At 40.5% G+C, this 27672-nt stretch overlaps 1 protein-coding gene across 2 annotated transcripts in view; it reads left to right on the top strand.

Moving 5' to 3' along the window:
* The window catches only part of sorl1 (sortilin-related receptor, L(DLR class) A repeats containing), a 185587-nt gene that overhangs the window by 115498 nt on the left and 42417 nt on the right, over positions 1-27672 (top strand). Inside the window, exons 18-32 of one of the 2 annotated variants that reach the window (XM_068054134.1) lie at positions 1265-1396; positions 4023-4114; positions 9618-9864; positions 10394-10535; positions 12189-12359; positions 14215-14328; positions 15079-15201; positions 16496-16615; positions 17492-17617; positions 20107-20217; positions 20815-20946; positions 22838-22969; positions 23962-24096; positions 25395-25553; positions 26997-27152. In XM_068054134.1, the coding sequence (XP_067910235.1) occupies positions 1265-1396; positions 4023-4114; positions 9618-9864; positions 10394-10535; positions 12189-12359; positions 14215-14328; positions 15079-15201; positions 16496-16615; positions 17492-17617; positions 20107-20217; positions 20815-20946; positions 22838-22969; positions 23962-24096; positions 25395-25553; positions 26997-27152 (2092 nt within the window). The remainder of the gene's footprint in view (positions 1-1264; positions 1397-4022; positions 4115-9617; positions 9865-10393; positions 10536-12188; positions 12360-14214; positions 14329-15078; positions 15202-16495; positions 16616-17491; positions 17618-20106; positions 20218-20814; positions 20947-22837; positions 22970-23961; positions 24097-25394; positions 25554-26996; positions 27153-27672) is intronic. The other variant, XM_068054135.1, reaches the window with a different exon arrangement.

Here is a 27672-nt window from a genome sequence, read left to right on the forward strand (position 1 = left end):
CTTTCATTTTATATAACTTATGCCAAAGTTAGTAAAGTTGTAGATTTTTCAGCACTTTTCTGCTATTAAATTCTATTGAATTACTTTACATTCATAATTACATACGGTATGAGAGGTGCCTTGGTGACTAGACTGCAGTAGGTCTGTGGTATTGCATTATGTTAATGCATGAAGAACTAGTCAGCTAACTTTGTTGCAGGAGTTGATTGCAAATACTTTAAATGCATAAGAGGAAATGTAAGTATTTTTATTTAGTTGCTGTAAAAACATTAATAGCTCTATATATTACAGACTGAAATCATTCAGAGCTTAATGATGCTGTTACTTTTCATCCTGTTCAGTTGAGCAAAGCGAGTTGTATAGATTTAGAATCGAGGAGGATCCAGAAATATTTGGAGGGGAAGACTCACACAACAGGATGGGAAAAGAAAGGAAGGCATGAAGGGAGAGAGACACAGGCAGATGGTCAGAATTTAAATCTAGAATTTTGCAGTCACATTAACTGCATTGGTAGCTGTTGATTTGTTACCAGAGTCAGGCATGATGAAATCTGCGACAAAACTAATTACAGCCCACTCCCTAATCGGTAGATTTGCAAGTTAAACTCAGTTTTCAAAGATCGCTATACATCATATTGGGGCTGCTAATTCCTTTTCAAGTTTAGTTTCATGTTCATATTTATTACAAATATGTCTGCAGCTATCATTGCTATTGTCTGAAAGTTGAACACTCAGTACTATCAGAAAATGAAATTGAATTTTTCTAATGTGCATTTAGATGTTTTGCAATGTTTTTCTTCCATCTGATGCACAGCCTGAATTAAGACAGGCAATTCCCTTTCATTCATACCTGTGTCCTTACAGGTCTGCTCCTGAACCTAACAAAGATGGCCTTTCACAGGTCCAGGGTGAGGATGACATGTGGGAGGGTTGTTCTGGCTGCCTGTGCCTCTCCTGTACTTTTAGTCAGTGCCCAGGTGGCCTTGGTGATGGAACATTGGGGCCAGCTGGTATAGTTGAGGACTTGCATGACCTGTGGGCACCATAAGGCATAAGAGTGTCTTAACAACGATAATGTAGTGGTTTTAAATTAGAAGTTTATTTTGGTCTAATTTTTTTAAATGTGTTATTCATGACAGAATGAGATATTGAAAGCCTTGTAACAGTGGTCTCATGATGTAAAGCAATAAATTAATATCTCAGTATGTTATAGTTTAGTTACCAGATTATCACTGTTACTTAATCATTTTTATTTCTCTGCTCAGCGTTTGTGCTTAAACGGGAACACTGGCCAGGATATAATCATCAAGGATGACCTACAGACAGTGGAAGCTTTGGCCTTTGACCCCATCAGTCAGCTTCTCTACTGGATAGATGCTGGAGCAAAGAAACTTGAGGCAAGTCTAATGTGTGTTTTGATGAAATATTCTAACCGTAAAAATTTATTCAGGTTAGGTGTCCATTACCCATTTGAGCATCAGTCAGAGGCGGGGCTGATCACAGGGGGAAGCGATTGGGTGGGACCTACCCTGGCCCATAACTCCACATATTAGCATCTGGATCAAAAGTGTTATGACAGTAGTCTGATGCGGATTGTCTGGCTGCCAGACTCCTGCACTGAACAAGAGCAAGTGAGGCGGCGCAGTGGTTAGCACCGCAGCCTCACGGCTCCAGGGACCCGGGTTCGATTCCGGGTACTGCCTGTGTGGAGTTTGCAAGTTCTCCGTGTCTGCGTGGGTTTTCTCCGGGTGCTCCGGTTTCCTCCCACAAGCCAAAAGACTTGCAGGTTGATAGGTAAATTGGCCATTATAAATTGCCCCTAGTATAGGTAGGTGGTAGGGAAATATAGGGACAGGTGGGGATGTGGTAGGAATATGGGATTAGTGTAGGATTAGTATAAATGGGTGGTTGATGTTCGGCACAGACTCGGTGGGCCGAAGGGCCTGTTTCAGTGCTGTATCTCTAATCTAATCTGATGTGGAAACGTAAATGGGAGGAGTGAAATGTGAATGGAAGGGCTGGGTATAGTTTAACACACTGCAAATTACATTGAGGTAATGAGTGAGTATAGTTGCTAGATTAATTGGCACTTTTCTTGATTATGATCCACTTAAAATAAGTTCAGTATTGCTTCTGCTTTTGGGTCCAAAACCTTGCTGTGTGTATATCATAACTTTATAAAATTGTTTTTATTCATAAACTGACTACAATGTATTTGAAAGCTGAAGTTTAGCCTTTTTTATTTGGCAACTAATGGGGTTCTGTAAGACGTGTCACATCAGTTCTAGCAACAGTTGTTGATAAATAATGCCAGTATGTCCAGAAAAATAAGAACAATGTAGTTGTTGCATAAATTCAGTAACCGAAATGAAAGACTATTGACTTATAAATGAACAACATTTCCCCTCTTTGCTCCTCTTTCGAAGATTGTTTCATGGTGAATTAGAGTTTCTTGAACTTAACTAGTCAAGTGGTGCGTTCTGTCCATTTTGAGCCCAGATTATCACCAGGGTTTAAGCGCCGCCAAGTCTGGCCCTGTCCTCAACCCTCCCTTATTTCAACATATGGAAGTTCGGATAATCAAAAGCACAAATTCAGGCTAACTTGTTCGTCTCTCTTTAGCCCTACCACTCTGCTTGTGGAAAGAGACTAATTTGACACACAGCACAGATGAAACTTGTGGGACTTTCAGGATGTCTGTGCCTCAACAGTAGGCTCTGCTGCTACATGGCCTTAAACATGCTTTTTAACTTTGGAAAGTAGAGCTCCTTCCCTATTAGAAAGGAAAAACAAAGAAACCGGTGCCATAACTAACAATACTGTTTCTCAACCTTTTACTATATGACCAGATTGAGATGAAAATCAAAACTTATGTCAGGCTGCTAACAATCCTAAGTACTATGTATTTAGTGGGTCTTGACACTATTGCAAGTGGATGCAAATCCACTGCACAAAAACTGATTAGCGCTAAATGTTCACCTGACATTTTTCGCTGTTCCATAGGATGGCTGGTGTGGAACATAACATTTACATTTTATTCATGGGATGTGGGCGTCGCTGGCCAGGCCAGCATTTATTGCCCATCCCTAATTGACCTTGAGAAGGTGGTGGTGAGCTGTTGCCTTGAACCACTGCAGTCCATGTGAAGTAAGTACACACACAGTGCTGTTAGGGAGAGAGTTTCAGGAGTTTGACCCAGCGACAGTGAAGGAACGGTGATATAGTTCCAAGTCAGGATGGTGTGTGACTTGGATGGGAACTTGCAGGTGGTGATATTCCCATGCATTTGCTGCGCTTGTCCTTCTAGTTGGTAGAGGTCGCGGGTTTGGAAGGTGCTATCTAAGGAGCCTTGGTGCGTTGCTGCATTGCATCTTGTAGATGGTGCACACTGCTGCCACTGTGTGTCGGTGGAGGGAGTGAATGTTTGTGGATGGTGTGCCAATCAAGCGGGCTGCTTTGTTCTGAATGGTGTCGAGCTTCTTGAGTAGTGTTGGAGCTGCACCCATCCAGGCAAGTGGAGAGTATTCCATCACACTCCTGACTTGTGCCTTGTAGATGCTGGACAGGCTTTGAATGTATAGGAAATCCTGCTGTAAGTGTTGCTAGGGTGGCTTGGAGCAACTTTTACATTACAGCATCTCAACAATAAAACAAATTAGAAGCGAAAATACGGATGAGTGTTCCTCAATGTTTCTTAAACATAAAATTTGCCAAAAATGGAACAGATGAGATTCTGCTGGATGTCTGTATTTTGATTAAGCTTGGGGCTTTTACTCAATGAAACAGTCAACAGCATAAGAGCCAATTTGACCAGTGCTTTGAGGTTAATTTTGTTTTTATTATGGTAGCTGACTCCTCCCCATGTTTTTTTTTTAATTCATGTACATAAACTTAGTGCAATGATTTGATATCCGTCTGTAATAGCACCTACTTGAGAGCACCTGTTTGGCAAAGAATGAAGTTTGAGGGCGAGGAAAAAATTATGAAGTTTTTTTTTTGTAATTTTCTTCCTCATTTCATTAGGTTTCCCGCCCCGATGGAGACCTTCGCCTCACTCTACTGAATTCCACCATATTAGACCATCCAAGGGCTCTTGTACTAATTCCTAATGAAGGGTGAGTTTCTGGAAACCAGTTAAAACTGTCTCTGTCCATAATATTGTACAGTTTGTCAGGAAAATCCAAAAGTTGCTATTGAGGTTGAATTCTTAGTAAGGAATGTCGACAGTAACAGTAGAGGCATTGGTCATGATATACCAAAACTCAGTCGATTCCAGTAGGGTACCAGCGGATTGGAAAACTGCTAATGTGATGCCCCTATTCAAGAAAGGAGGGAGAACGAAAGCAGGAAACTATAGACCAGTTAGCTTAACATCAGTCATTGGGAAAATGCTAGAGTCCATTATTAAGGAAGAAATAGCAGGACATTTAGAAAAACATAATGCAATCAAACAGAGCCAACATGGTTTTAGGAAAAGGAAATTATGTTTAACAAACTTGTTAGAGTTCTTTTGAGGATATAACAAATAGAGCGGATAAAGTAGATGTAGTGTATTTGGATTTTCAGAGGGCGTTTGATAAGATGCCACATAAAAGGTTATTACGCAAAATAGGAGCTCAGGGTATTGGGGGTAATGTGTTGGCATGGATTGAGGATTGGCTAACACACAGAAGGCAGAGAGTCCGGATCAATGGGTCTTTTTCAGGTTGGAAAGCCGTAACTAGTTGGGTGCCATAAGGATTGATCCTAGGGCCTCAACTATTTGCTATCTACATTAATGACTTGGAGGAAGGGACAGAGTGTAGAGTATCCAAATTTGCTGACGATACAAAAATAGCTGGGAAGGCATGTTGTGATGAGGACACAATCTGCAAAGGAATATAGATAGGTTAAGTAAGTGGGCAAAAACTCGGCAGATGGTGTTCAATGTGGGAAAATGTGAGGTCATCCACTTTGGTAGGAAGAATGAAAAGGCCGATTATTATTTAGATGGAGAAAGATTACAGAATACTGCAGTACAGAGGGATCTGGGTGTTCTTGTACAGGAAACACAAAAAGTCAGCATGCAGGTGCAACAGGTAATTGGGAAGGCAAATGGAATTTTGGCCTTTATTGCCAGGGGGGGGGGTTAGAGTTTACAAACAAGGAAGTTTTATTACAACTGTCCAGGGTGTTGGTGAGGCCACACCTGGAGTACTGTGTACAGTTTTGCTCCCCGTATTTAAGGGAGGATATACTAGCATTGGAGGCAGTTCAAAAAAGGTTCCCTAGGCTGATTCCTGGGATGCAGGGGTTGTCTTATCAAGAACGGCTAAACATGTTAGGCCTTTATTCATTGGAGTTTAGAAGAATGAGAGGTGATCTTATAGAAACATATAAGATTCTAAGGGGGCTTGACAGGGTAGATGTTGAGAATATGTTTCCACTGGTGGGGGAATCTCGAACTAGGGGACATAGTTACAGAATAAGGGGTCACGCGTTTAAAACTGAGATGCGAAGGGATTTCTTCTGAGGGTGGTGAATCTCTGGAATTCTCTGCCTCAGAGTTGTGGAGGCTCGGTCACTAATTGCATTTAAGGAGGAGGTAGATAGATTTTTGAAATCTCGGAGTCAAAGGTTATGCAGAGCAGGCCTGGAACAGATCAGCCATGATCTTATTGAATGGTGGGGCTGAATGGCCGTCTCCTGCTCCTACTTGTGTTCTCGTCATATGCAGCTTCCAAAGAGTCTATATGCAGAATGGTGTTGAGAAGCATCAGTTGAAAGGGCCGTGAGTGGGAGTTCTGTGACATTCGTGGGTCACTGTTAAATTCATGGAGGCTATGTCTCAATTAAATTAAGCCAAATGTACTGCTTTGTGTTCACGTCACCTTAGGAGTTGGCTGCATTTGACTTGGTAGAGTGGGTGTGTACCAGATATTGGAAGGCACCATCAATTACTTTAGTATAAAAGTGTTGCCCATCACTCGAGCATAAATAAACACAAGTCCATCTATGTTTTTCCCTTCCATCATTTTACCCCCACTCAATGCAATAGATTTCCATACCTTGCTAGTGAGTCTGTTTCCACCTCCTCCAGCGCCCCCACTTTTCATGTTCAATCTACTGCTGAGGAAGCTCTTCTGGCAAACATGCAGATCAGATGCACTCATAATCAGAGAATTGTCTCAAGTGTTGGCCTGGGTGACTGACTGTAGGGAGCATCACAATTGACTTGAATCTTGTTTTCATCCACGTGCACTTGCTCTATCAGTTGGACGAGCAGTTGCTAACCCTACCTGACATCTGTCCCACCTACCCTCCTTCCTTAGCGCAGGGGTACTGTAGCACTACTTCAGCTAAGATGGACTAACTGTGATTTGAAAATTAAGCCTGGGACCTTCTGATTACATCACTAGACCAAGGGAAGTTCAGCTGCCATTGTTAATTTGGGTTTGCTGTTGGCTAATTTGTAAGTATTGTTCCTAAGACTTCCTGGTGTTGGTGCTGGGAAGTGAATTTATGCAGGTCAGCTACAAATGGATTGCTTTCATTTTTAGCAGCTGTAAATTCAGCTCATTGAAGATGAAACGTTAACTCTTTCTCTCGACACAGTTGCTGCCAGACATGCTGAGTATTACGTCAGTGGTAGGGAAACTGTTAGAGTGGATTGTTCGGGACAAGATTTACTCCCATTTGGAAACAAACAAACTTTTATTACCGAGAGACAGCATGGTTCTGTGAAGGGGAGGTCGTGTCTTACTAATTTGATTGAGTTTTTTGAGGAGGTGACGAAGATGATTGATGAAGGAAGGGCAGTGGATGTTATCTATATGGACTTCAGTAAAGCCTTTGACAAGGTCCCTCATGGCAGACTGGTACAAAAGGTGAAGTCACACGGGATCAGAGGTGAGCTGGCAAGATGGATACAGAACTGGCTCGGTCATAGAAGACAGAGGGTATCAGTGGATGGGTGTTTCTCTGAATGGAGGGATGTGACTAGTGGTGTTCCGCAGGGATCAGTGCTGGGACCTTTGCTGTTTGTAGTATATATAAATGATTTGGAGGAAAATGTAGCTGGTCTGATAAGTTTGCAGACGACAGAGGTTGGTGGAGTTGCGGATAGTGATGAGGATTGTCAGAGGATACAGCAGGATATAGATCGGTTGGAGAAATGGCAGATGGAGTTTAATTCGGACAAATGTGAGGTAATGCATTTTGGAAGGTCTAATGCAGGCGGGAGGTATACAGTATACACTGGAACGATGGAGGTGGAGGGTCGACATGATAGAGGTTTACAAAGTTATGAGCGGCATGGACAGAGTGAATAGTCAGAAGCTTTTTCCCAGGGTGGAAGAGTCAGTTACTGGGGGAAATAGGTTTAAGGTGAGAGGGGCAATGTTTAGAGGGGATGTGCGAGGCAAGTTTTTTACACAGAGGGTGGTGAGTGCCTGGAACTTGCTGCCAGGGGAGGTGGTGGAAGCAGATACGATAGCGACGTTTAAGCGACATCTTGACAAATACATGAATAGGAAGGGATATGGGCCCCGGAAGTGCAGAAGGTGTTAGTTTAGGCAGGCATCAAGATCGGTGCAGGCTTGGGAGGCCAAATGGCCTGTTCCTGTGCTGTACTGTTCTTTGTTTGTATTTCCGGCACTTTGTGTTCTCATTTCAGAGTTCCAGCATTTGCAGTATTTTGCTCTTATCTCATTGAAGCTGAACTTGCCTAACACTAGAGGGTGCTGAGGTGCACTAAATTATACACCAAGTGCATTTGTGCTATCCAGTGGCACAAGACCGCATTGCAGGAGCTCGAGTACTAGCAGCTGATTTTAGACAAGAGGAACTGTTCGTTCACTGTTTCTTTCATACATAGAATTGCTGCCTCTATGTATTGATTGGGTGGTTCATTTTTTTTTCAGTGGGCCGTACAGAAATTTCTAAAATGTAACCCTGACACACAGTCCATATTAAAATAGTCACTTTTCTGTCTCTATGGATATATTGAATGAATGAATGAATTTCCATCAGTAGGAAATCAAACCTCAAACTCATGCCATTATGTTGAACCTTTCCCTGTTTTGCCCTTTTACCTGTTTGGCTTTAGGCTCTACAAAAAATGGGCAGCTTTTTCCTACAACAATTTGTATTTATACAGTGTCTTTGACGTCATCAGACATTCCAAGGCACTTCATAGGAACATTATCAAATTTGACACCAAGCCACGTATGAGATATTAGGACAAGTAACCAACAGCTTGATCAGAGGTAAATTTTAAGTGAGTCTTAAAGGAGGAGAGAGATCCGACAACAGACTGAAACTGAATATTGTTTCAGTAGGACCTGAATATGATTAGTTTGAATTTCCCCCATGTGAATGTTATGTTCTTTTCTCCCTTGAGGTTAACTTCCTGCATTTCTTGGCTGAGGAAACGGGCAGGGGCCTCCTTCTAGGCCTCTGACGCATGTTCTCTTTAGACACCTGCCAGGCAATGCAGGCAAATGCCTTTTTGCATTTGATTAGGGTCTCAGATGTTCAAATAGAGATCTATGATGTGCACTGCTCCCCTCTTTCCCTCTGTCTTTTTAACCTTTTTCTTCCTGCCACAACTACAAATTAGGGTCCAATGGAGAAGGGAAAACATTTTTGGTTAGAAGGCAATGTGATCTGACTCACCATCTTAGAAATAAATGGTGACTCTCTTGCAGTTAGCAGAAGCCAAACACATGTGGGTCTGACTTATCCTCTGATGCCCATAGGTTCTGCTCTTTATGTTAGTGACTGACCGTGATCTCAGCAATCCTGCATATCTGCTGTCAGTGATGCTGCCTTAGTGTAATAATACATACAAAATGACAGACTGAGCTCATGTTTACGTCCCTGTCTGCAGGGAATTTCCTCCACTTCTCTTGATGCAGTTGACAATAAGAACTTAATGTGCACGTGTTAAAAATGAACTAAGTTGCATTTATACAAAATATTGGTACACAATCCTGCCCTACCTCTCAAAAAAAAAAAACCTCCATGCAGAGTTGAACAAAACATTTCTGTGCATCCTGCTATAAATTCCAATGCTGTTGTGATGAACACAACACAATACTTCAGTCATTGCCACAAAGTAAGTTACTTTATAAATAACTTTCGGGTTAAGTGGTGGTTCTTGTCCAGTTTGTTAGTTGAGTAGGATGCTTTATTTATGGTAATGATTTCTTTGCTTTGAAAAAGAAATACTTTTTGATTTTTGGACTCTAGATGGTGAAATCATGGTGATGAATCTTTTGGGCTCCAAGGAATCGCATCTTATCCATTTTCCTTGGCATAGATGGAAGTGTGTAGATTTGTGGTTACCACACCAAGTAATCTGGGTAAAAAGTGCCCTCATTTTGAATATTTATTGAAATTTGAATTTTGTAGAACCCAGTTTTTCTAGTCCTCCAAACTAGCTAGAATGACTTCCTACTGAACCTCTGTTATGAGACAAAACAGTTAGAGAAAAGTTACTTTTTTCCATTGCAAGTATTTGTTCCTTCATTGTCATTAAAGGATGCTTTTCCTCTGGCGCAGCAAATGTTAGCGGGTGCGTATTTGTGTGTAATATTGCGTAAGATGGTTTTATTTGTTCTGACATTCTCTCCACAGCCTGATGTTTTGGACAGACTGGGGTGATGATGCAGTTGGCATTTATAGAAGTGAGATGGATGCATCTAATGTCACTCGAATCATCACTGATGGCATTAAATGGCCCAATGGAATTACTGTGGACGGCTCCTGGATTTATTGGACTGAAGCTTATGTTGACCGAATTGAACGAGCGGACTTTAATGGTGGTCAAAGATCTGTATTAATACAGAATCTTCCCCATCCATATGCCATTAGTGTTTTTAAGGTATGCAACTTGGGATGCTGGGCCTAACATTGTCATTTGCAAAAGGACACTTTTAAGGAATTTCATGATGTGATTGCTTTAAATTTTGGTAATTGTGAAATCAGATATTTAGTAGCAGCATGCAGGGCGATTACTGCTTCATAGATTTTGTTTTGAAATTGGTCCTATTTGACATTTTTTTTTTTACTTTAAGCTGCTTTTGTATGTTAAATGACAAGTGTATGGGATAGAAATAGTTTTCATAGTATCATTTTCCTAAAATTTCTCATAATGGCACAGAAGGAAGCCATTCAGCCCATCGAGTCCATGCTGGCTCTCAGCCCTGTTCCTTGGCTCTAACCCCAGCCCTGTAAGGTTATTTTCCTCAAGTGCTCTTTAATTCAGTACAGCAGCTTTTTTAGTTTCCATGAGTTCCCACAAACAAGTGAAACTATTATGATGGAGACAGCTTTCAAGCTTTGAAGTGTTAATAGTATGAATTGTGTGCTTGCACTAAATTGAGACCAAGATATGCATTTACTTCTTTCAGAATCAGATCTATTGGGATGATTGGTCTCAGATGAGCATCTTTAGGGCCAATAAGCATGATGGCTCAGGTGTGGAGACCTTGGTCACTGGTTTAACTGGAGTAATGGATATGAAGGTGTTCTGCAAGGACAAGACACCAGGTAGCAGATTTTATGTGCCTTTTGGTTACAGTAGAACTTCTTGTTGTGCTCCTGGTCCACTCAGTTGGATTGTGATATATATTGGGCTTTTCATTTTGTTTGCTTGCCAATGTAAATTCCAAAATGTTAATATAACCCAAGGATCTTGTGACAGCACAAAAATTAGAAGACTGGAAGAGGAAATCCTAGAAAGTTGGGTGAATCATCAGTGGACCATCTAACATACTTTGTTAGACGGCAAAGGCATGATATTCAGGGGGTGGGTGGGGGTTTAGGAAGAGAAATTGCACACTTGCAGATTTCCATTATACACAAGTATAAGAGATCATACACTGAGTTGGGATGAGGAATGAGAAAAGAAATCTCCAGGCAAGGAGAATGCTCTGCTGTAATATCACGAGGTGACCTAAGTACTGGTGTCTCACCCCTGTTTTGGGAAAAAAAAATAGACTGGATCTCCTCTGTGCCTCTACCCCAGTAAAGTATGTTGTCTGTTTTACCAGCAAAATTCAGTTACGGAATGCTACTGTTTTCAAACCTATCTCGAAGCTGCATTGATGTGAATTAAAGGTCTGCTTGGGTCTACAAAAAAAAAAACCTACCAGAGTCCGACAGAACCACATCTGACCCTGACCCGGCCTGAGTCTTTCCATTTTTTTTCCCCCTTGCCTGACCCGACCCGACCAACCGTTAACTTACCTTCCGTTTTTCACTTTCTTGCTGATCTGTACAAGCTTAAAATAACTAACAAAACCACCTTTCTAGTCAAAAAAATTACATTAACAGTGGAGCCATTTACCTGTGATCGAGCCTGTCCGAACCAAGCCCAAATGCCAGACCTGGAAGCGCAACCCGACCCGACCCGAACCCGACACGTGTCGTCTGGTCCCATCTGGTTTGGGTTGGATTGCAGGCCTTTAATGTGAATCTCTCTCCATCCACTTATAATCAACCCTCTGGAAAGTACCTAGTTATTTAACAACTTGCATTTCTATAGCATCTTTAACATGGATAAACATCCCAAGGTGCTTCACAAAAGGGTTATCAAACAAAAGCGGACACTAAACCAAGGAAGAAGGTATTAAGAAGGATCACTGAAAGCTTGGTCGGAGAGGTGGGTTTTAAGGAGGGCAATGAATTAGGGGGGAGAGAGAGGGACAAATAAGTTCAGGGAATGAATTCCAGAGCTTTAGGGCCCTGAGAGTTGAAACCACAGCCACCAATGGTGGGGTAAAGACTGGTGGAAGCAGAAGACTAGATTTGGAGGAATGCAGAGTTCAAGGAAGGTTGTAGGGCTGTTCTCCTGAAAAGGATCTCTAACATTTCTGAGTTTACTGATGGCTGGGGTGCTAGATAATAGTCACCATGACACTGAGGAAGTCTGGATTTTTGACTTGAACACCTAATCATTGTTAGTGACTCATTTGTTGTTTTTTTTATTTTAATTTCTGCTTTCCCCAAGTTCTATCTGTGTTAACATGCCTGAATACTACTATAGCACAGCAGTTCACATTGAAATTAAAAAAACTGTGTACACAAGTCTTTCCATATCTGAAAAGAGAGAATGGTGAGCATCAAGTTGACGCCCTTCATTAATAGTTCACAAAATTGCTATTTGTCGATATTTTTCCTAATGGCTTGTATTTATTTTAAAAGGGGGCAATGCGTGTTTGGAGAAGACCTGCAGCTTGCTTTGTCTTCCTAAACCTCGTGGTAGGAGATGTGTGTGCCCAGAAGGAGTGAAGAGCACTGTTTTGCAATCTGGGGATGTTTATTGTGAGTGCCCGGATGGTTACTTGCTCAGAAATAACATCTGTGTGAGACAAGGTGAGTGCCTCTTTGTGCAGCTAGCAATACCTGAATACTTTGTGATGGTTGGGCCACAATGTCCTTGTTTAACTACTGCCAATAATGAAATGACAAGATAGAAATTGGTGGTGTGATGTATCATAATGGTTAGTTCTTCTAGAAGTGTGTGTGTGTGTGTGTGTATATGTCTGGTGTTATATGTCCAGAGTTAAATATTCTGATATTTGTGGATTAGGTTCATGTATCAATGATGGTCACTTGGGTGGGGTAATGGAAGTTGCTATATTTCAGCATCCACATATGAAATATGGGCAGGAGTGGGACATATGGCCCCTTGAGTCTCCTCTACCATTCAATAAGAGCATGACTGATCTATGTCAACTTCACTTTCCTGTCCTATTCCCAAATCCTTTAATTTCCTTAGCAAGGATTTAAGACCCTAAAGGTGGAGGAAGTGGGTGTGGGGCAGGAGAAAATTGAGTCCAATTGTTTTTTTTACTTTCATACCAGATGATTGGAAACAAATAAGACTTTTAATATTTTAAAGCACCATGATTTTAGAAGGTAAAAAGCAAAATGCTGTAAGTGTGCAAATCTGAAATAATAATGCGAAATGCTGGAAGCACTCAGCAGGTTAGGCAGAACTTTTGGAGCGAGGAAGGAAGTTACGGTTAATGTTTTAGGTCTGATGATCTGGTTCTGATCAAGGGTCACAAAGCATGAAACGTTAACCCTACCTTCCAATCCTCACAGCTGTTGTCTGACCTTGCTTAGTGTTTCCAGCATTTTCTGATTTTTATGGAGTCTTGACTGTTGAATTATGTCACCTATCGATTTACTTTTAATATTGACATGCACTTGTTGACAAATGTAGGACCCAGTTATGTACTTTTGCGAGTAGTCTGTGTGTAGCTATCACCAGGAAACAGCAAATATTAGGATGCCGTTACACATTAATTACTGATATGGATCAGTAGTTGTAGTATCAATTTGCAGCAGGCAGTACCTTGTTTATATTGTCTGGCTGCAAATTTGAACTTAGGTCTTGGAGGGAGATCTGTGCAGGCATGTGAGTAGATTTTTAAATTACTTGAACATAGGTGGGACCATCTTCATGTTTTTAATCCTAAATAGTTTAGTGTTCAGGAGTTCCATCAAAACACTTGCATGTTTGTGAGCATTGGAGCTGTTCTTTAAGTAGTGTCAAGGCAAAGTGGTATGAAGTGACCTGACCATGGGATCCATTTCCTTCAGACTGTCAGTTTTGTCGCTGTGCCAATTGGAAGCCTCTTACAGCAATGCTGAAGTGACCATATAAATGCAACCTTAAAATATCAGAGTTAATTATTAAACTCCTTGCTCATTTGTTGGAGTTAAGATGCCTTCTGCAGCTGCCTTCACAATACAACTGGAGTGTTAGTGCAAAGTGAAGCTGCTTCCTGCCAATTTACTGTAAATATCAACGTATCAAAAGTAAAGGAATGTTGGAGTTAGGGAAGAAGGAAACAGTCGTCTTTGCAGGTGATTATACATCATCTTGAAGCTGCAAAAATCTTCTGTTTCCTAAACTGGATAAATTGATTCTAAGTGAAAGATACCAAATTGTTTGTTCTCTTTCCTATTTCCCTCTTAAACCCCATGCCTCCACCCCCCCCCCCCACCCAAAACAATTACTTTCAACTCCTTATCTGATTGTGTAGCAGAAGTACGATACAGAGAGGATTGCTTATTGTTCATGACCATCCGAAATCTTACCACCTGCTCAAAATTACCTGATACCCTCAGACGAACAAGGGCTACATGGATATCAGAACGTCTGCTTTGTCCTGGAGCTATTCACCTGTTCCTTAAATCTATGTTTATTTCACTATAGAGCATACTTGTCTGCCTAACCAATACAGCTGCTCCAATGGCAAATGTATCAGCAGCATTTGGAAGTGTGATAATGATAATGACTGTGGCGACTACAGTGATGAAAGAAATTGCCGTAAGTACTATTTGAATTTAGCAGCTGTGCCAAGAGTTGTGCAATTATCTCTGTAGGGTAACACTGAAATAACAAATGTGGGGAGATGGTGGCATAGAGGTAATGTCACTGAACTAATAATCCAAAGGCCCTGCCTAATGCCCTGGGGGCACAGGTTCAAATCCCACTGCAGCTGGTGGAATTTAAATTCAACTAATTAATAATAAAAAAAAATCTGGAATTGAAAGCTAGCTAGTAATGGTGCTATTATCGATTGTTGTAAAAACAAAAAAATCTAGTTCACTAATGTCATTTAGGGAAGGAGATCTGTTGTCCTTACCTGGTCTGGCCTAGATGTGACTCCAGACCCACAGCAATGTGGTTGACTTTTAAAATTGCCTAGAAAGCCAGCCAGTTGTCGGGGGCAATTAAGTATGTGCAACAAATGCTGGCCTTGCCAGCAATGCTCACATCCCATGAAAGAAAAAGAAAATTACACCTAAAATTTTACTGGGATGTTTGTTGTATGTGGGATGTAGTGGAATAACTCGCTTGTTATTTACCTTGTAAGGTTATCACTCTCATCTAGAGTTATCTTTACTATGCTGAACATCTTGCTTGCCACCAGGAGTATTTAACAATGAAATATGGCGATCTAGCAGGTTTTTGTCTAATTACTAATGCAGGATTCGAAATGAAGATGTGAAATTATAGTATTAATATGTACAAAGTATGAGTTTAGTGAGCATGAGTATTTTTCCCCTTTCACAGCAACAGCTGCTTGTGATCCTGACTCTCAGTTTAAATGTCGGTCATCGGGGATATGTATTCCACTGTCATACAAATGTGATCGTGAAGATGATTGTGGCGACAATAGTGATGAGGAGCAGTGCTGTAAGTGACTTCAGGAACCTTCATTTTCTTTAATAAATTGGCTATAGTAATGAATATGCCAGATTGCTTCACTGTAGTACTTTATAACGTGTCCCATGTAAATGTAAAGGTGTATTTTGTTTTTTTTTTAAGTAATTGATTTCCAGTGTAAAATTGCTTGCACTTGAACCATCTCCAGCAGGGGGTAGGCACAAACTTCTGTCCAACTAACTGGAAGGTATTTGCACTAACTGTCTGTGAACCTAACTTACTTAGTAACTTCCCTCCCTCCCTCCTTCCCTCCCTCCCTGGCCTGTCTTCCTTCCTTCCCTCCCCCAGCGGCTAGGGTCCAGCCAGATGCCTGCGACTGAGCTTGGTAAAGCCTGGTGGGGAGAATCTTGGGCAGGAGTCTAACTGATAGACCATACTCTATATTCTAATTTTAGTATCTAATTTAATCTATGTTCATCTAAAGACGGAAGAAAAATGTGTGTTAAAACATTTGGGATTAATTCTTGATGCTTCCCCCCCCCCCCCCCCCCAAATCCAGGACTCTGGAATTTGGCTAACTAATACAAAGGCTTATGGAAAGATTTGAGTGCTCAACAATGTTGCTTTCCTGATAGTGCTTGGTCATTAAAAGTCTGGGTTGTTGTGTTTCTGGGTCTGAGAAACAACTAATTCTTTGCAACGTGCAGTAGAAGGACCCACTGGTATTTGGCATGCAATCTAAATTTTAAGATATTAAACTGGCTAACCCATGAAAGCACCTTTTTATAAAATGCTCTTATTGGTTATACGCATGACTGACTATTTTGTTCTGTTTTGAAAATTTTTTCCATTCCCACCTTTTTATAAAGTACTTTGTGGTTTGCAGGTTGGATACAAGTGGCCCTTCTATACGTTGCAAAGAATTTGTTGCTTCTCAAAATTAATCACTTAGAAACATGACACAAGACTTCTAATGATCGATGTTGGTGTGGAAGTGTTCTCCCCAGGCAATTCATTATTGACAATCAATGTCCTCTCCTCCAGTCTGCCTATAAATTACAGCCAGCTAAATATGCTAAGGACTTTCATTTGTTGATAAATTTATTTTATCTAAAATATTCATTAGGATAAAGGAACGGAGAAAAATCTTGTATCTAGTTACAAAACTATAAAATGTTTCTGCTCTAGTCAAGTTGTGATATATCCGAAGTTTTTTTTAAAAGGTCAAATAAGATTATGCAAACGTATTGAATGGGTCCTTTGTACATAAGTCTCATCAAAGTGTAAGCCTTGGCATTGTAATTCTTACTTGAAACCCAAACAGCATCGAACAACTGTAAGAGTGACGAGTTTACTTGTGCCACTGGCATGTGCATTCGCTTGTCTTGGACATGTGATGGGGACAATGACTGCCGAGACTGGTCAGATGAACTGAACTGCACCAGTAAGTAATCATTCACTCAATGCTGTGAAGTTCACTGGGATTTAACTTGTTCTTGGTTATTTCCTTCATTTTTTGAAAGATGTGACACAGCATTCCCCTGGCTTATTTTGTAAATGTTTAGCTGAGCGTTTTTAAAAACCAGCAGAGTACCAGAGTTCATTCCCAGTGCATGTGGTTATACAGTCGGTCAGTTTTATATATTCACAACAGCTATAGCATCCAAAATGAACCAGGAGAGCCAAAATCCAGTACTAGGTTATAATAAGACTTTATTTTGAAAGATCAGTGTGCTAAAATTAGTTATTAAATTTAAGCAAGGTGCAACATTTTGATTTAGTTTCTTATTGGCAGAAATACGATACAATTCTAGCTATGGTGGAGGAATGAATTGGCTGAGATACAGAATAATTATTCATTTTATTTTCACTGTTACATTAGGGTAAAATCCAGTATGAAAAATAGGAATGTAGTTTGCCCACTTAACATTTGTGTTTTTCAGAAAACAGTTCAATTCATTGGTTGGGAGGTGTTGCAAGAATGAATGTTGTGATGGAGAAGAGGATAATTAATGAATTCTAGTGTCTAAACCTTTTGTTTCAGAATAAGAACATATGGCATTTTCAAAATAAGCAGATTTGATTTCTTTATGGGTCACTCATAAATTAAAAACCTGTGAAAAGGAGCAGGTGGAACATAAAGTTAACTGTTTTGTTAGAAACTACCTTCCATTTCTGACTGTTTGGCTGAAATACCTTTTTTATCTGGCATACTGCACAGCAGAAATGCATTTTAATTCCGACAGTTGCTATAAATGTTGTGATTGTATTGCTGGTCTGTTGGGAGAAGCATTAATGCTTCACCATTTGTGTTCTTCAGCAAGTAAACACACCTGTGACTCTAGCAACTTTTCATGCCGCAATGGACACTGTATTCCACGCAGGTGGATATGTGATGGGGATGATGATTGTCGTGATGGATCTGATGAAGAGTCTGGGCTTTGTGGTAAGAATCCTGTGGACGCATGTAGATCATTCCCTATATTGCTTTCTTTGTTTTATAATCTGGCAATAGTAAAGATGAATGATGAGATTTTACTTGCTTCAACAGTTGAAACCAACCTCTAGTCTAGTGCTCTTAATATAATTCAAGCAGCCAAAAACAGGTTAGCCATGCCTCTATCTGGGGAGGCATTGGGTTGAAATCACCAATACCGCTGCATACTGTGCCTAATATATTCCAGAGGGCAGGGAAATAGTTCAAACGTTTAGTATTTCTTCTATCAAAGGTACAAATGCTTAAGTTGGCCTTGCTTTTGTATTTAAAAAAAATTAACTCTGCAATGTGTTTTTTTCATTTATGGGATGTGGGCGTTGCTGGCTAGGCCAGCATTTATTGCCCATCCCTAATTGCTTTTGAGAAGGTGGTGGTGAGCTGCCTTCTTGAGCTGCTGCAGTCCTTGGGATGTAGGTACACCATTATGAAGGGAGTTCTGGGATTTTGACCCAGCGACAGTAAAGAAATTCCAAGTCAGGGTGGTGTGTGCCTTGGAGGGGAACTTGTAGGTGGTGGTGTTCCCATGCATCTGCTGACCTTGTCTTCTAGGTGATAGTCACAGGTTTGGAAGGTGCTGTTGAAGGAGCCTTGGTGAGTTCTGCAGTCCATCTTGTAGATGGTACATACTGCTGCCACTGTGCATCGGTGATGAAGGGAGTGAATATTGAAGAGGGTGGATGGGGTCCCGATCAAGCGGGCTGCTTTGTCTTGGGTGGTGTCGAGTTTCTTGTGTTGTTGGAACTGCACCCATCCAGGCAAGTGGAAAGTATTCTATCAGATGCCTGACTTGTTCCATGTAGATGGTGGACAAGCACTGGGGAGTCAGGAGGTGAGTTAATTGCTGCAGAATTCCCAGTCTCTGACCTACTGTTGTAGCCACAGTATTTACATGGATGGTCCACTTCAGTTTCTGGTCAATGGTAACCCACAGGATGTTGATCGTGGGGAATTCAGCAATGGTAATGTCATTGAACATCATGGGGAGATGGTTAGATTCTCTCTTGTTTGAGAAGGTCATTGCCTGGCACTTGTGTGGTGCAAATGTTACTTGCCACTTATCAGCCCAAGCCTGGATGTTGTTCAGGTCTTGCTGCATTGGGACATGGGCTGCATCAGTATCTGAGGAGTCGCGAATGGCGCTAAATATTGTGCAATGATCAGCGAACATCCCCACTTCTGACCTTATTGATGAAGCAACTGAAGATGGTTGGGTCTAGGACGCTACTTTAAGGAACTCCTGCAGTGATGTCCTGGGACTGAGATGGTGACTCCCAACAACCACAACTATCTTCCTTTTGTGCTAGGTATGACTCCAGCCAGTGGAAAGTTTTCCCATTGACTCCAGTTTTGCTAGGGCTCTTTGATGCCATACTCTGTCAAATGCTACCTTAATGTCAATGGCAGCATTCACCTCCCCTCTTGAGTTCAGCTCTTTTGTCCATGTTTGAACCAAGGCTGTAATGAGGTCAGGAGCTGAGTGGCCCTGGCGGAACCCAAACCTGAGTGTCACTGGTTATTGTTGAGCAAGTGCCGCTTGATAGCACTGTTGACGACTCCTTCCATCGCTTTGCTGCTGATCGAGAGTAGACTGCTGGGACGGTAATTAGCCGGATTGGATTTGTCCTGCTTTTTGTGTACAGGACATACTTGGGTAATTTTCCACATTGGCATCGACCTGGTAGCGTTGTAGTTGTACTGGAACAGCTTGGCTAGGGGCGTGGCTAATTCTTGAGCACAACTCTTCAGTGATCAATAATTTAGGTCCAAGACAAAGAAGTAAAACATTTGTTTCTAATACTTCTGACAGCTTGTTTTCAGTTTAATTTGCTCAAAATATCTTGATAGATTTACAGATGTTATTGGATTTAATTCAATTTGTTGAAAAGACAAGTTTTTATCAATTCAGTGACATTGAATTGTGATACTTGGTTCCAAACTGGTCCATGCACAGTTCACACAGCCAGATTTATTGCACTTCTACAAAAGTGAAGTACTGGGAATGCTGAAAAGCTAAAATAAAAATGGAAAATGCTGGAACTGCTCAGCAGGTCCGTCAGCATCTGTGGAGAGAGAAAGAAGTAACATTTCAGGTCTATGATCTTTCCTCAGAACTCTGTTCAGATTAGCTGCATCATATGGCCTGGCTACAAACTAATTCATAGCTGAACTGGAAATGCTGTGGTAATAAGTATGCAGAGACAATTTTTGGTCCTTGATCCATCTGCATTTACCTTTTTCTAGTTAAACAATTTTATTAGTGCTCCAATCACTATTTGGCAGGTAATTTTGCAGCTACATATATTCTCAGTCGTGCTATTCAATGTCTTGTCCTGAACAGCGTGACCAAATTGGGGTGTGTAATAGTTGTATGTGTCCTTATTAATTCCAGAATGTCTTGATACATTTTCCTTTTCTCCCTTTTCCATCCTGTCATTCAGATAAGCTCACCTGTAATGGATTTAAGTGTAACAATGGTAGCTGTATTGCAATGACCAAACGCTGCAATGGTGTACCAGACTGTTTAGACAAATCAGATGAGCAAAACTGCAGTGAGTGTTTTTCATTTTCTTCAGCTGTAGTTTAACTTTTTGCATAATTCAGTTTGACAACTGTGTAATGCCGTAGAGGTTGGAACAACAATACTTAACATAGTGGTGCACTGAAAGCTCAAATATAGGATTTGTTCCACTATTGTGTATTAACAATTTGCTGAGTCCTATAGATAAAATATGCCTGAATAACAGGTTAATTTTTGACTGAAGTTTTACAAGGTTAAATTACTGTTTAACTTGCTCCCTAACAACATTGTCATAGGGTTCTAGTTTCTGTATTCCTAAGACCCAAATGATTGCAGTGCTGTGGTTATTTTTCCTTCCTCTGGATTTAACCTGCTCTAAAATGTTCACGTTGCTGACACTTAAAACTCAGACAATGCCCATTGTTCCAAATGGAAAAGGACTTGCAAAGTATTTGATTCCCATTTTTCCAGTGCGACATTGCTGCGTTTTCTAATGACTGTTACCTTTAATGTAAAGTGAATTGTGATATCTTCTTGCATGAGTACTATGGAAATACAAATTACTATTTTGCATTTAAAAATTAAACTTGGAGGCTTACAGTGTTATGTTCTGTCATCTCCATCCCAGATCCGTTGTGCTCTCAGTATATGGATTTTGTCTGTGAGAACAGACGTCGATGCCTGCATAGCTTCATGGTGTGTGATGGAATCACACAATGCGAAGATGGTTCAGATGAAGATCCAAACTACGCACATTGTTGTATGTTTTAGTAATATTGTACTATATTAAAACCATAGTGGAAGAATCCGCTGAGGGTGACTTGCTAAAAGTATTTCTCCTATACCACACGTATGTAGTCAAATTGGGCTACTTGATCTTAAAAAGAAAAAGCCAAGTTGCACTCTGGTACCTGATCCATGTGGCCATTCTTAGTGTATGAGCTTGGTCACTGAGTGGTGACTGGCTAATTCACCCATGGTTGCATCGCATCTGAGTCTGATCATTAGCTCACTTAATGTACACACCTGTCCTTCCAGCAGGGGTAGGTGAAGAGTGGTCAGCAGCAAGTACTGTAGCTGAATGTCTTTACCCACACTTTTCTTGCCCACTTGCCACCAGGGCACTAAGGGCAGTTATAATGCCCCACTTGCTAACCTGGCTGAGACTAGCAAACTCAACAAAAAACAGGAATCACATCTGGGACTTTCTAGTCTGGTATAGTATTAGACCAGTTGATACCTTTTATTCAAGAAAATGTAGGCTAGACCATAAAAGCCTATTTTGTCCTAAAGTACTTCAGTTAGTTTGTGAAACTTTGTCAGCATCTGTTGTGCAGTGTCAAGATGAAAATAAACATCTGCCGTATAAGATATATCCATATAAACTGAATATGTAGCAAATATCTTTCCAGAATGTTTTCACAACTGACTATAATCTACAGTTATGTTTATTGTACATATGAGAAACATTAAACTCAGACCAAGCACATCCCAGAATAACAAAGGTAATTGGTAAAATACTGATTGGGTGGTTGGAATTCAAAAAATGCATAGAAAATCTCAGATTGCATAAACGTGGTTTCATTCTCCTGTTCCAATTTTTCTCAGGAAAAATAATTGAATCATGAGTTCACTCCCAAATGTGCCTGAAGTTTTACCAGCAGTGATTGTAATTGTAGGAGCTGCAACTTATTCTTAACTGGAAGGGAGAAGGCAATGTAGTTATCTGAAAGAACCGGTTTAAAAAGAAAAATTGTAAATCTGAAATAGATGAAAACAAAATATGCTGGAAATAAGTTTTTTTTTTTGATCATCCAGGAGTCTAACTGGTGTGGAAATCTATTAGCATACTTAATCACCCAGCCAAACTTCTGAAAAGTTCAGAGCAAAATACTGGTGATGCTGGAATTCTGAAATGAGAACAGAAAGTGCCAGCAATACTCAGCAGGTCTGGCAGCATCAGATAAAAGGTCACAGACCTGAAACGTTAACTCTGTTTCTCTCTACACAGATGCTGCCAGACCTGCTCAGTATTTCCGGCACTTTCTGTTCTCATTTCTGAAAAGTTCACACAGGTTTATCCAATATCGAGCATGATCACTGTTCCCATCAGGACAGTTCCACTTGTGTCTAAAGCATGTCTGCACAGGCTAGCAATACCAGAGGCCTGGGGTCCTCTGTGTGAAGGAGTCTTACAGGTGTTTACCAAGATAAAATTATGCAGTTTACTAACAGTGCACTGGAAAGCTTACTTGTCAAGCTAGGAAAAGGAAAAACTTACTTTTTTTGGAACTTTTCAGAAATGGTTGAGTCCCCCGAAACGTTAACTTGTCTTTTTTTAACCTTTGGTTTATTTCGGGTATTTTTTTCACCTTAGTTTAGATATCCATAAACAGTTCAATAGTCCAGAAAATCTGGAGATTCTTCCAGTTAAAATGTTGCAGGTGAGAAGTGCAGAGGAGTACTCTAAACTTTGAGCTGGTGGCCAGTGTTTGCCAGCACAAAGTTAGTATCGAGACCTGTAACTTGCCAGCGTGATTTTGTTTACATCCATGCTATGCAATTAGATTGTTGGGCTTGTTTGTAAACTAGCGGGTTGTCATTAATAAATTGTGATATTAACACTTTGCTGTTGATGCTTACATTTATAGCGCAGACAGAAGAGTTCAGTAGAACATGTCATCCCTTCAGTTTCAGATGCTTGAATGGGGTATGCATTAGCATGGAATGGAAGTGTGATGGGGTAGATGACTGTGGAGACTACTCCGATGAAGCAAATTGCAGTAAGTGGGGGAAAAAATATTTATCTAAAGCCTGGTCATTGGTGAGAACGCTCCAAAATATATGCATGCCAGAAACTGCCACACAAAATACTTAATTGCTATAATGTATCTGGGTTACTGATGGGTACATTTCTGAGGTTGAGTTGTGTTTCATAATTTATTACTTTTGGTCATCTGGGTGAAATAAATTTGTGCCTGTATTAAATGTTTTTGATTCTGAGGAATCTCAGCCTATTGGCCCAATATTGATAGCACACTTTGTCCTAATAGGGACACGTTTCACCTCACCCTGCCCATTAACTCCATTTAGAGAGTTTTCGGTGCAATGCCATGGCTTGCAGTCTCTCGCGTACGCATATAGAATTGTTGGAGGTTAACCAGCTCAAACATGTGCAGTGTACCTGATGTGGTTCCTGCTGCTTGTCTACACTACCCATTGACTGGTCTGCCCCTCCAGCTGCTGTTGACGAACGAGAGTGCTGACCGATGAGTACTGTGAAGCAAGTATTGGGTTATCAGGTTTGTCACACAGACTTGACTTGGCTTCAAAACTCAACACTTAAGTGTTTAATCTTGGAGTCACCTAGGCCTCAAAAGGTTCACTGTGGTGCTAAGCAGGCCAAAATTTTAGAGCAAAAATTACAGGCTTAATATTTTCATCAGTTGTGTGGTATTGATATTTAGTATCAGGAATGTGGAGGATCAGTTGTGCTATTTGTAATGCAATGCTAAGGAAAGTTCTATTTAAGAGCTGGCTTGAGGGTGACTAACAATTGTTATCACTAAGGTGAAATATAGTATTTTTAGCGTGGGCAGTTCATTGGAAGTTATTTACTATATTTTCTAACCATGAAATTCATTGTCAGTTGATTGATTAGGAAGTCATTGTTGGGAGTTTACAATACGGTGTAAATCGTTTTCTTTGTTTCTTGCTTACTATGCCACAAAAAAACTTTCCTTACCATATTTATAAGGTCTTTGCATCTTTGCAGGAAATCCTACTGAAGCACCTTCTTGCTCAAGATATTTTCAGTTCAGCTGCCGGAATGGAAATTGTGTTCCCACATGGTGGAAATGTGATAGAGAGAATGACTGTGGAGACTGGTCTGATGAAGATGACTGTCCTGGTATAAAAGTTAAATCTAATTAACTTGATTATGGATATGGTGTGTGGGTGGGATGCAGGGGACTGGACCGACTGCAATATTTGCAAATATTGTAATTGGGTGGCCTTTTAAAATGTGCCTCTGCATTCTGTGACTGACCACAAAACAGCTGCTGATTTGCATTTTATCTTGCTCTTAAAGTAGCACGGCTGTAAATTAATTGCAGTGGAATAATAGCATTCTGTACTGAAATGAAAATGGTCAGTTTCACTTGTTGTAATTCTGAGGCAGAAGATTTAGAAATGAGACAGAGAATGGAACAAAACTTAATTATGAAGATTGAGTAAGTATATATAAGGAGTTTGTATTTATACAACACTTTTCATTAGCATATGGATTACTTTTTAAGTTCAGTCACTTCTGTAGGTAAACATGGCAGTATGGTCCCACTTAATAGCAAACAAGTGTATGTTTAGGTAACTTTTTTTTTGTGGAGGTGATTAATGGCAGAACATTGGGCAGGACCCTTGGTGATCTCCCTGTTCCTCAGGCAATACCACGTGGTTCCTTGTGTTCACCTGAGCAGGTAAACAGGGTCTTGGTTTAACATCACCTCTGACAATGCAGCACTCACAGCACTGGACTGAAGTTTCAGTTTACATTACATTATATGCTCAAGTCATTGAGGCTTTATCCCATGACCACCTGATTTGAATGAATGTGTGATCTGCTGAGGCAAGCTGTCATTTTGGAAGGCAAAGAGAAACAAAGGGACATCTAGGATAAGTGAAAGATAGGGAGCGCTGTGAAGCTGGTAAGAAAAATAGGCCAAGAAAGTGATGGAAATTTCCCCTATTCGATCAAGATGTAATTTTATATCTTGCTCATTGTGCATTTATTTAGTTCTACTGGAAACAAAAATCCAGTTAATTCAGTTCGTGAGTTTGTTCTGTTGCCTACTAACTCTTGGAGCTGGTGACCAATGCTTGCATGCACAAAAAGTTACCATCAAGCCCTGTAACTTGCAAGTGTAACTTTCTTCATATCCATTCTTTGTACACATGTCAAAATTTTATGGTTGCGATTAGTTCCTGCTTTTTTCCCTGATCCTCGCCTCCAACTGATGCTCATTGAACCGTAGCTCAGCAATTCATCCAAACCTGAAGGTGTGGAAGGGCAAAATAGCAGTAAAAAGAAGAAATTATTTTAGATATGGAAGTGTAACTTAGAGTTGCTAATTTACTTCAGGCCTCAGAAGTTATTTCTTAATCAGAAGCCTAAGGACTTCTAAGTTACTCAAGTATTTACAACTGTTTTAGGTTGGATTCCTGTTCAACATACTACCGAGACTCCTTCAAGTTGTGGCCCCAACCACTTCCGATGTAGTTCTGGGGGATGTATTGTAAACCGTTGGGTGTGTGACAGTTATGAAGACTGCCCAGATGGTTCAGATGAGGAGGGTTGCCCCACCTTTTCAGGTAAGTAAAAATAGAGATGGACAGTCTATTCCTTTGGTCCTTTGGAAATTTTTATTGTTGGTGAATATTCATTTAATGAGGTTCTTTTGAAGCATCTTTGTGCAATCTGAGTTGAGAGTGTTTGTCACTGTCACTAAGTGCAAAGCAGAAATGTTTCATTCCTGATATTGTCATGCTAATCTTGATCAGGGAAAACTTGAGTGTACTGCAATGTTTCCACACAGTAATGAAGCGCTTAAATTTTTCCATAGCATTCAGTCAGTCATTTAAGCGGCCTTGGGAGAAGTTGCCAATTTAATGTCAAATTAGCAGTTTTGTTGAGATATTGTAGCTAGTATCATTCTCTAATACATATATAACTAATCATGACACAATGTTGGGTTGGTTAAAGGTGAAAATGTTGATGCAGTTGGTGCCTGTGGCAACAATTGCTTATGAGATGTTAAATGTCATGACTTGCTGGAACTCTATACTATTCAGGGTTACTTTTTAGCTGTGATGTTGTTTTAAAGGCTGCTTATAAATCATGTAGTATAACTGGGGTTTCCATCTCAGTCATACAATCACTTGGAGACTTAATTTTCTTTCCTCCCATGAAAACTTTCTGATGGGCCTTAAAAGGAGTTCACTCCACTTGGATCATGGCCTATTGCACTTTTTCTGATTATCATAGTTTGCAGTCGTGGGCCATGCTGCCCTTTCAAGTTGGCCCTAATAGTGCTTATTTATAACTAAACAGCTGTGTATCTAGAATAATAGCTCACTAAACTTGTGTTTAGTGTCAAGATAATCAAATGGTTCTGATGACCTACAATTGAAAGTAAGGAGCGAGCAGTTCAAATTTGAGAACTGGTATAGCATTAGTGTGCTGCACTTTCATCTCTGGGAGCATAGTTTGGATCCAGCACAGATTGATGGGATAGAAGTCTCTTCTCCCAACTACAGTTGAGGCTACCTAAACAGTTCCAGTGGGTATGGGACCACAAAACTGCTAATTTGACATTAAATTGGCACTTCTCCTGAGGCTGCATAAATGACTGACTGAATGCTATGGAAAAATTAAAGTGCTCACTACTGTGGAAAATAGCGCTTCACTCTTCTAAGGTTGGGGCAGGGTTGAAAGAGCGTCACTCCACATCCAACTTGTGCTCTATCTGACCTAGAAATTGCAAAATCTGACGCATTGTGAGAAATGGAAACTTGCGTTTTTCAGTGCTAATATCCAGCATCTTCAAGCGCACAATAAATACATTTGTTAAATTTTTAATTTTTTTTTTAACAAAAAGGGTCCCCTTGTATAAACCATTTTATATTGCAATCAGAATTGATCGATAAAAGCCTCCTTTATCCACTGGGTACTGAATTAACAATCCCTTAACCTCAGCCTGGTATTTGTGGTGCTAAAAGCCATGGGCACTTCTGATTTGTCTTCTGTATTTGCAGCAAACAGAACAATCACTTCCACCACGACTGCACAACCTGCTGGAAGGTGTAGCTTCTCGGAGTTCCGTTGTGTCCGAGGCCATAACTGTATTCCTAACTGGAAACGGTGTGACAGTCGCCGAGATTGCCGTGATGGATCGGATGAAATCAACTGTCGTGAGTACTTCTATTAAAACAAACCTGCATCAGAGGCTGTTGACTTAAAATGCAAATTAACAATGAAAGGATGCTTAAAACATTTGGTATCAGTAGCAGGAAGCAGTTTAAGTTCAAGATGGTTCAATGCCAGTCAAATTTCTGTTACTTTCTTTGTCTCGTCTTGACCCCCGCACCTTCTGCTCTCTTTTTTTCCCCCCGCCACACCCTATCCAAGCTCCTCCTATCCAACGAAAAAATTTGCAGTTGTATGAAATGACTCCTTGCCAATTATGTCTGTGTATGTACTGTGCCACTGACTGGTAGTATTGGAATTGTCCCTTTGTTTTCCCCATAACCAGTTAGCCGAGATAGTGGTTTGATTGGCAAGAACAAAAGGACAAGTGTTTTATACCATGAAAGAGAAAAAGGAAAAAACATGATGCAGACTCACTGCTGTACATCTTATAATGGAAATCTCCTGGCTGAGAAACTATCTATAGCATTAGAGAAAATGGGAATAACAACTGTACAAATCTAT

The sequence above is a fragment of the Heterodontus francisci genome, chromosome 22, assembly GCF_036365525.1.
Source record: "Heterodontus francisci isolate sHetFra1 chromosome 22, sHetFra1.hap1, whole genome shotgun sequence".
Classification (NCBI taxonomy): Eukaryota; Metazoa; Chordata; class Chondrichthyes; order Heterodontiformes; family Heterodontidae; genus Heterodontus; species Heterodontus francisci.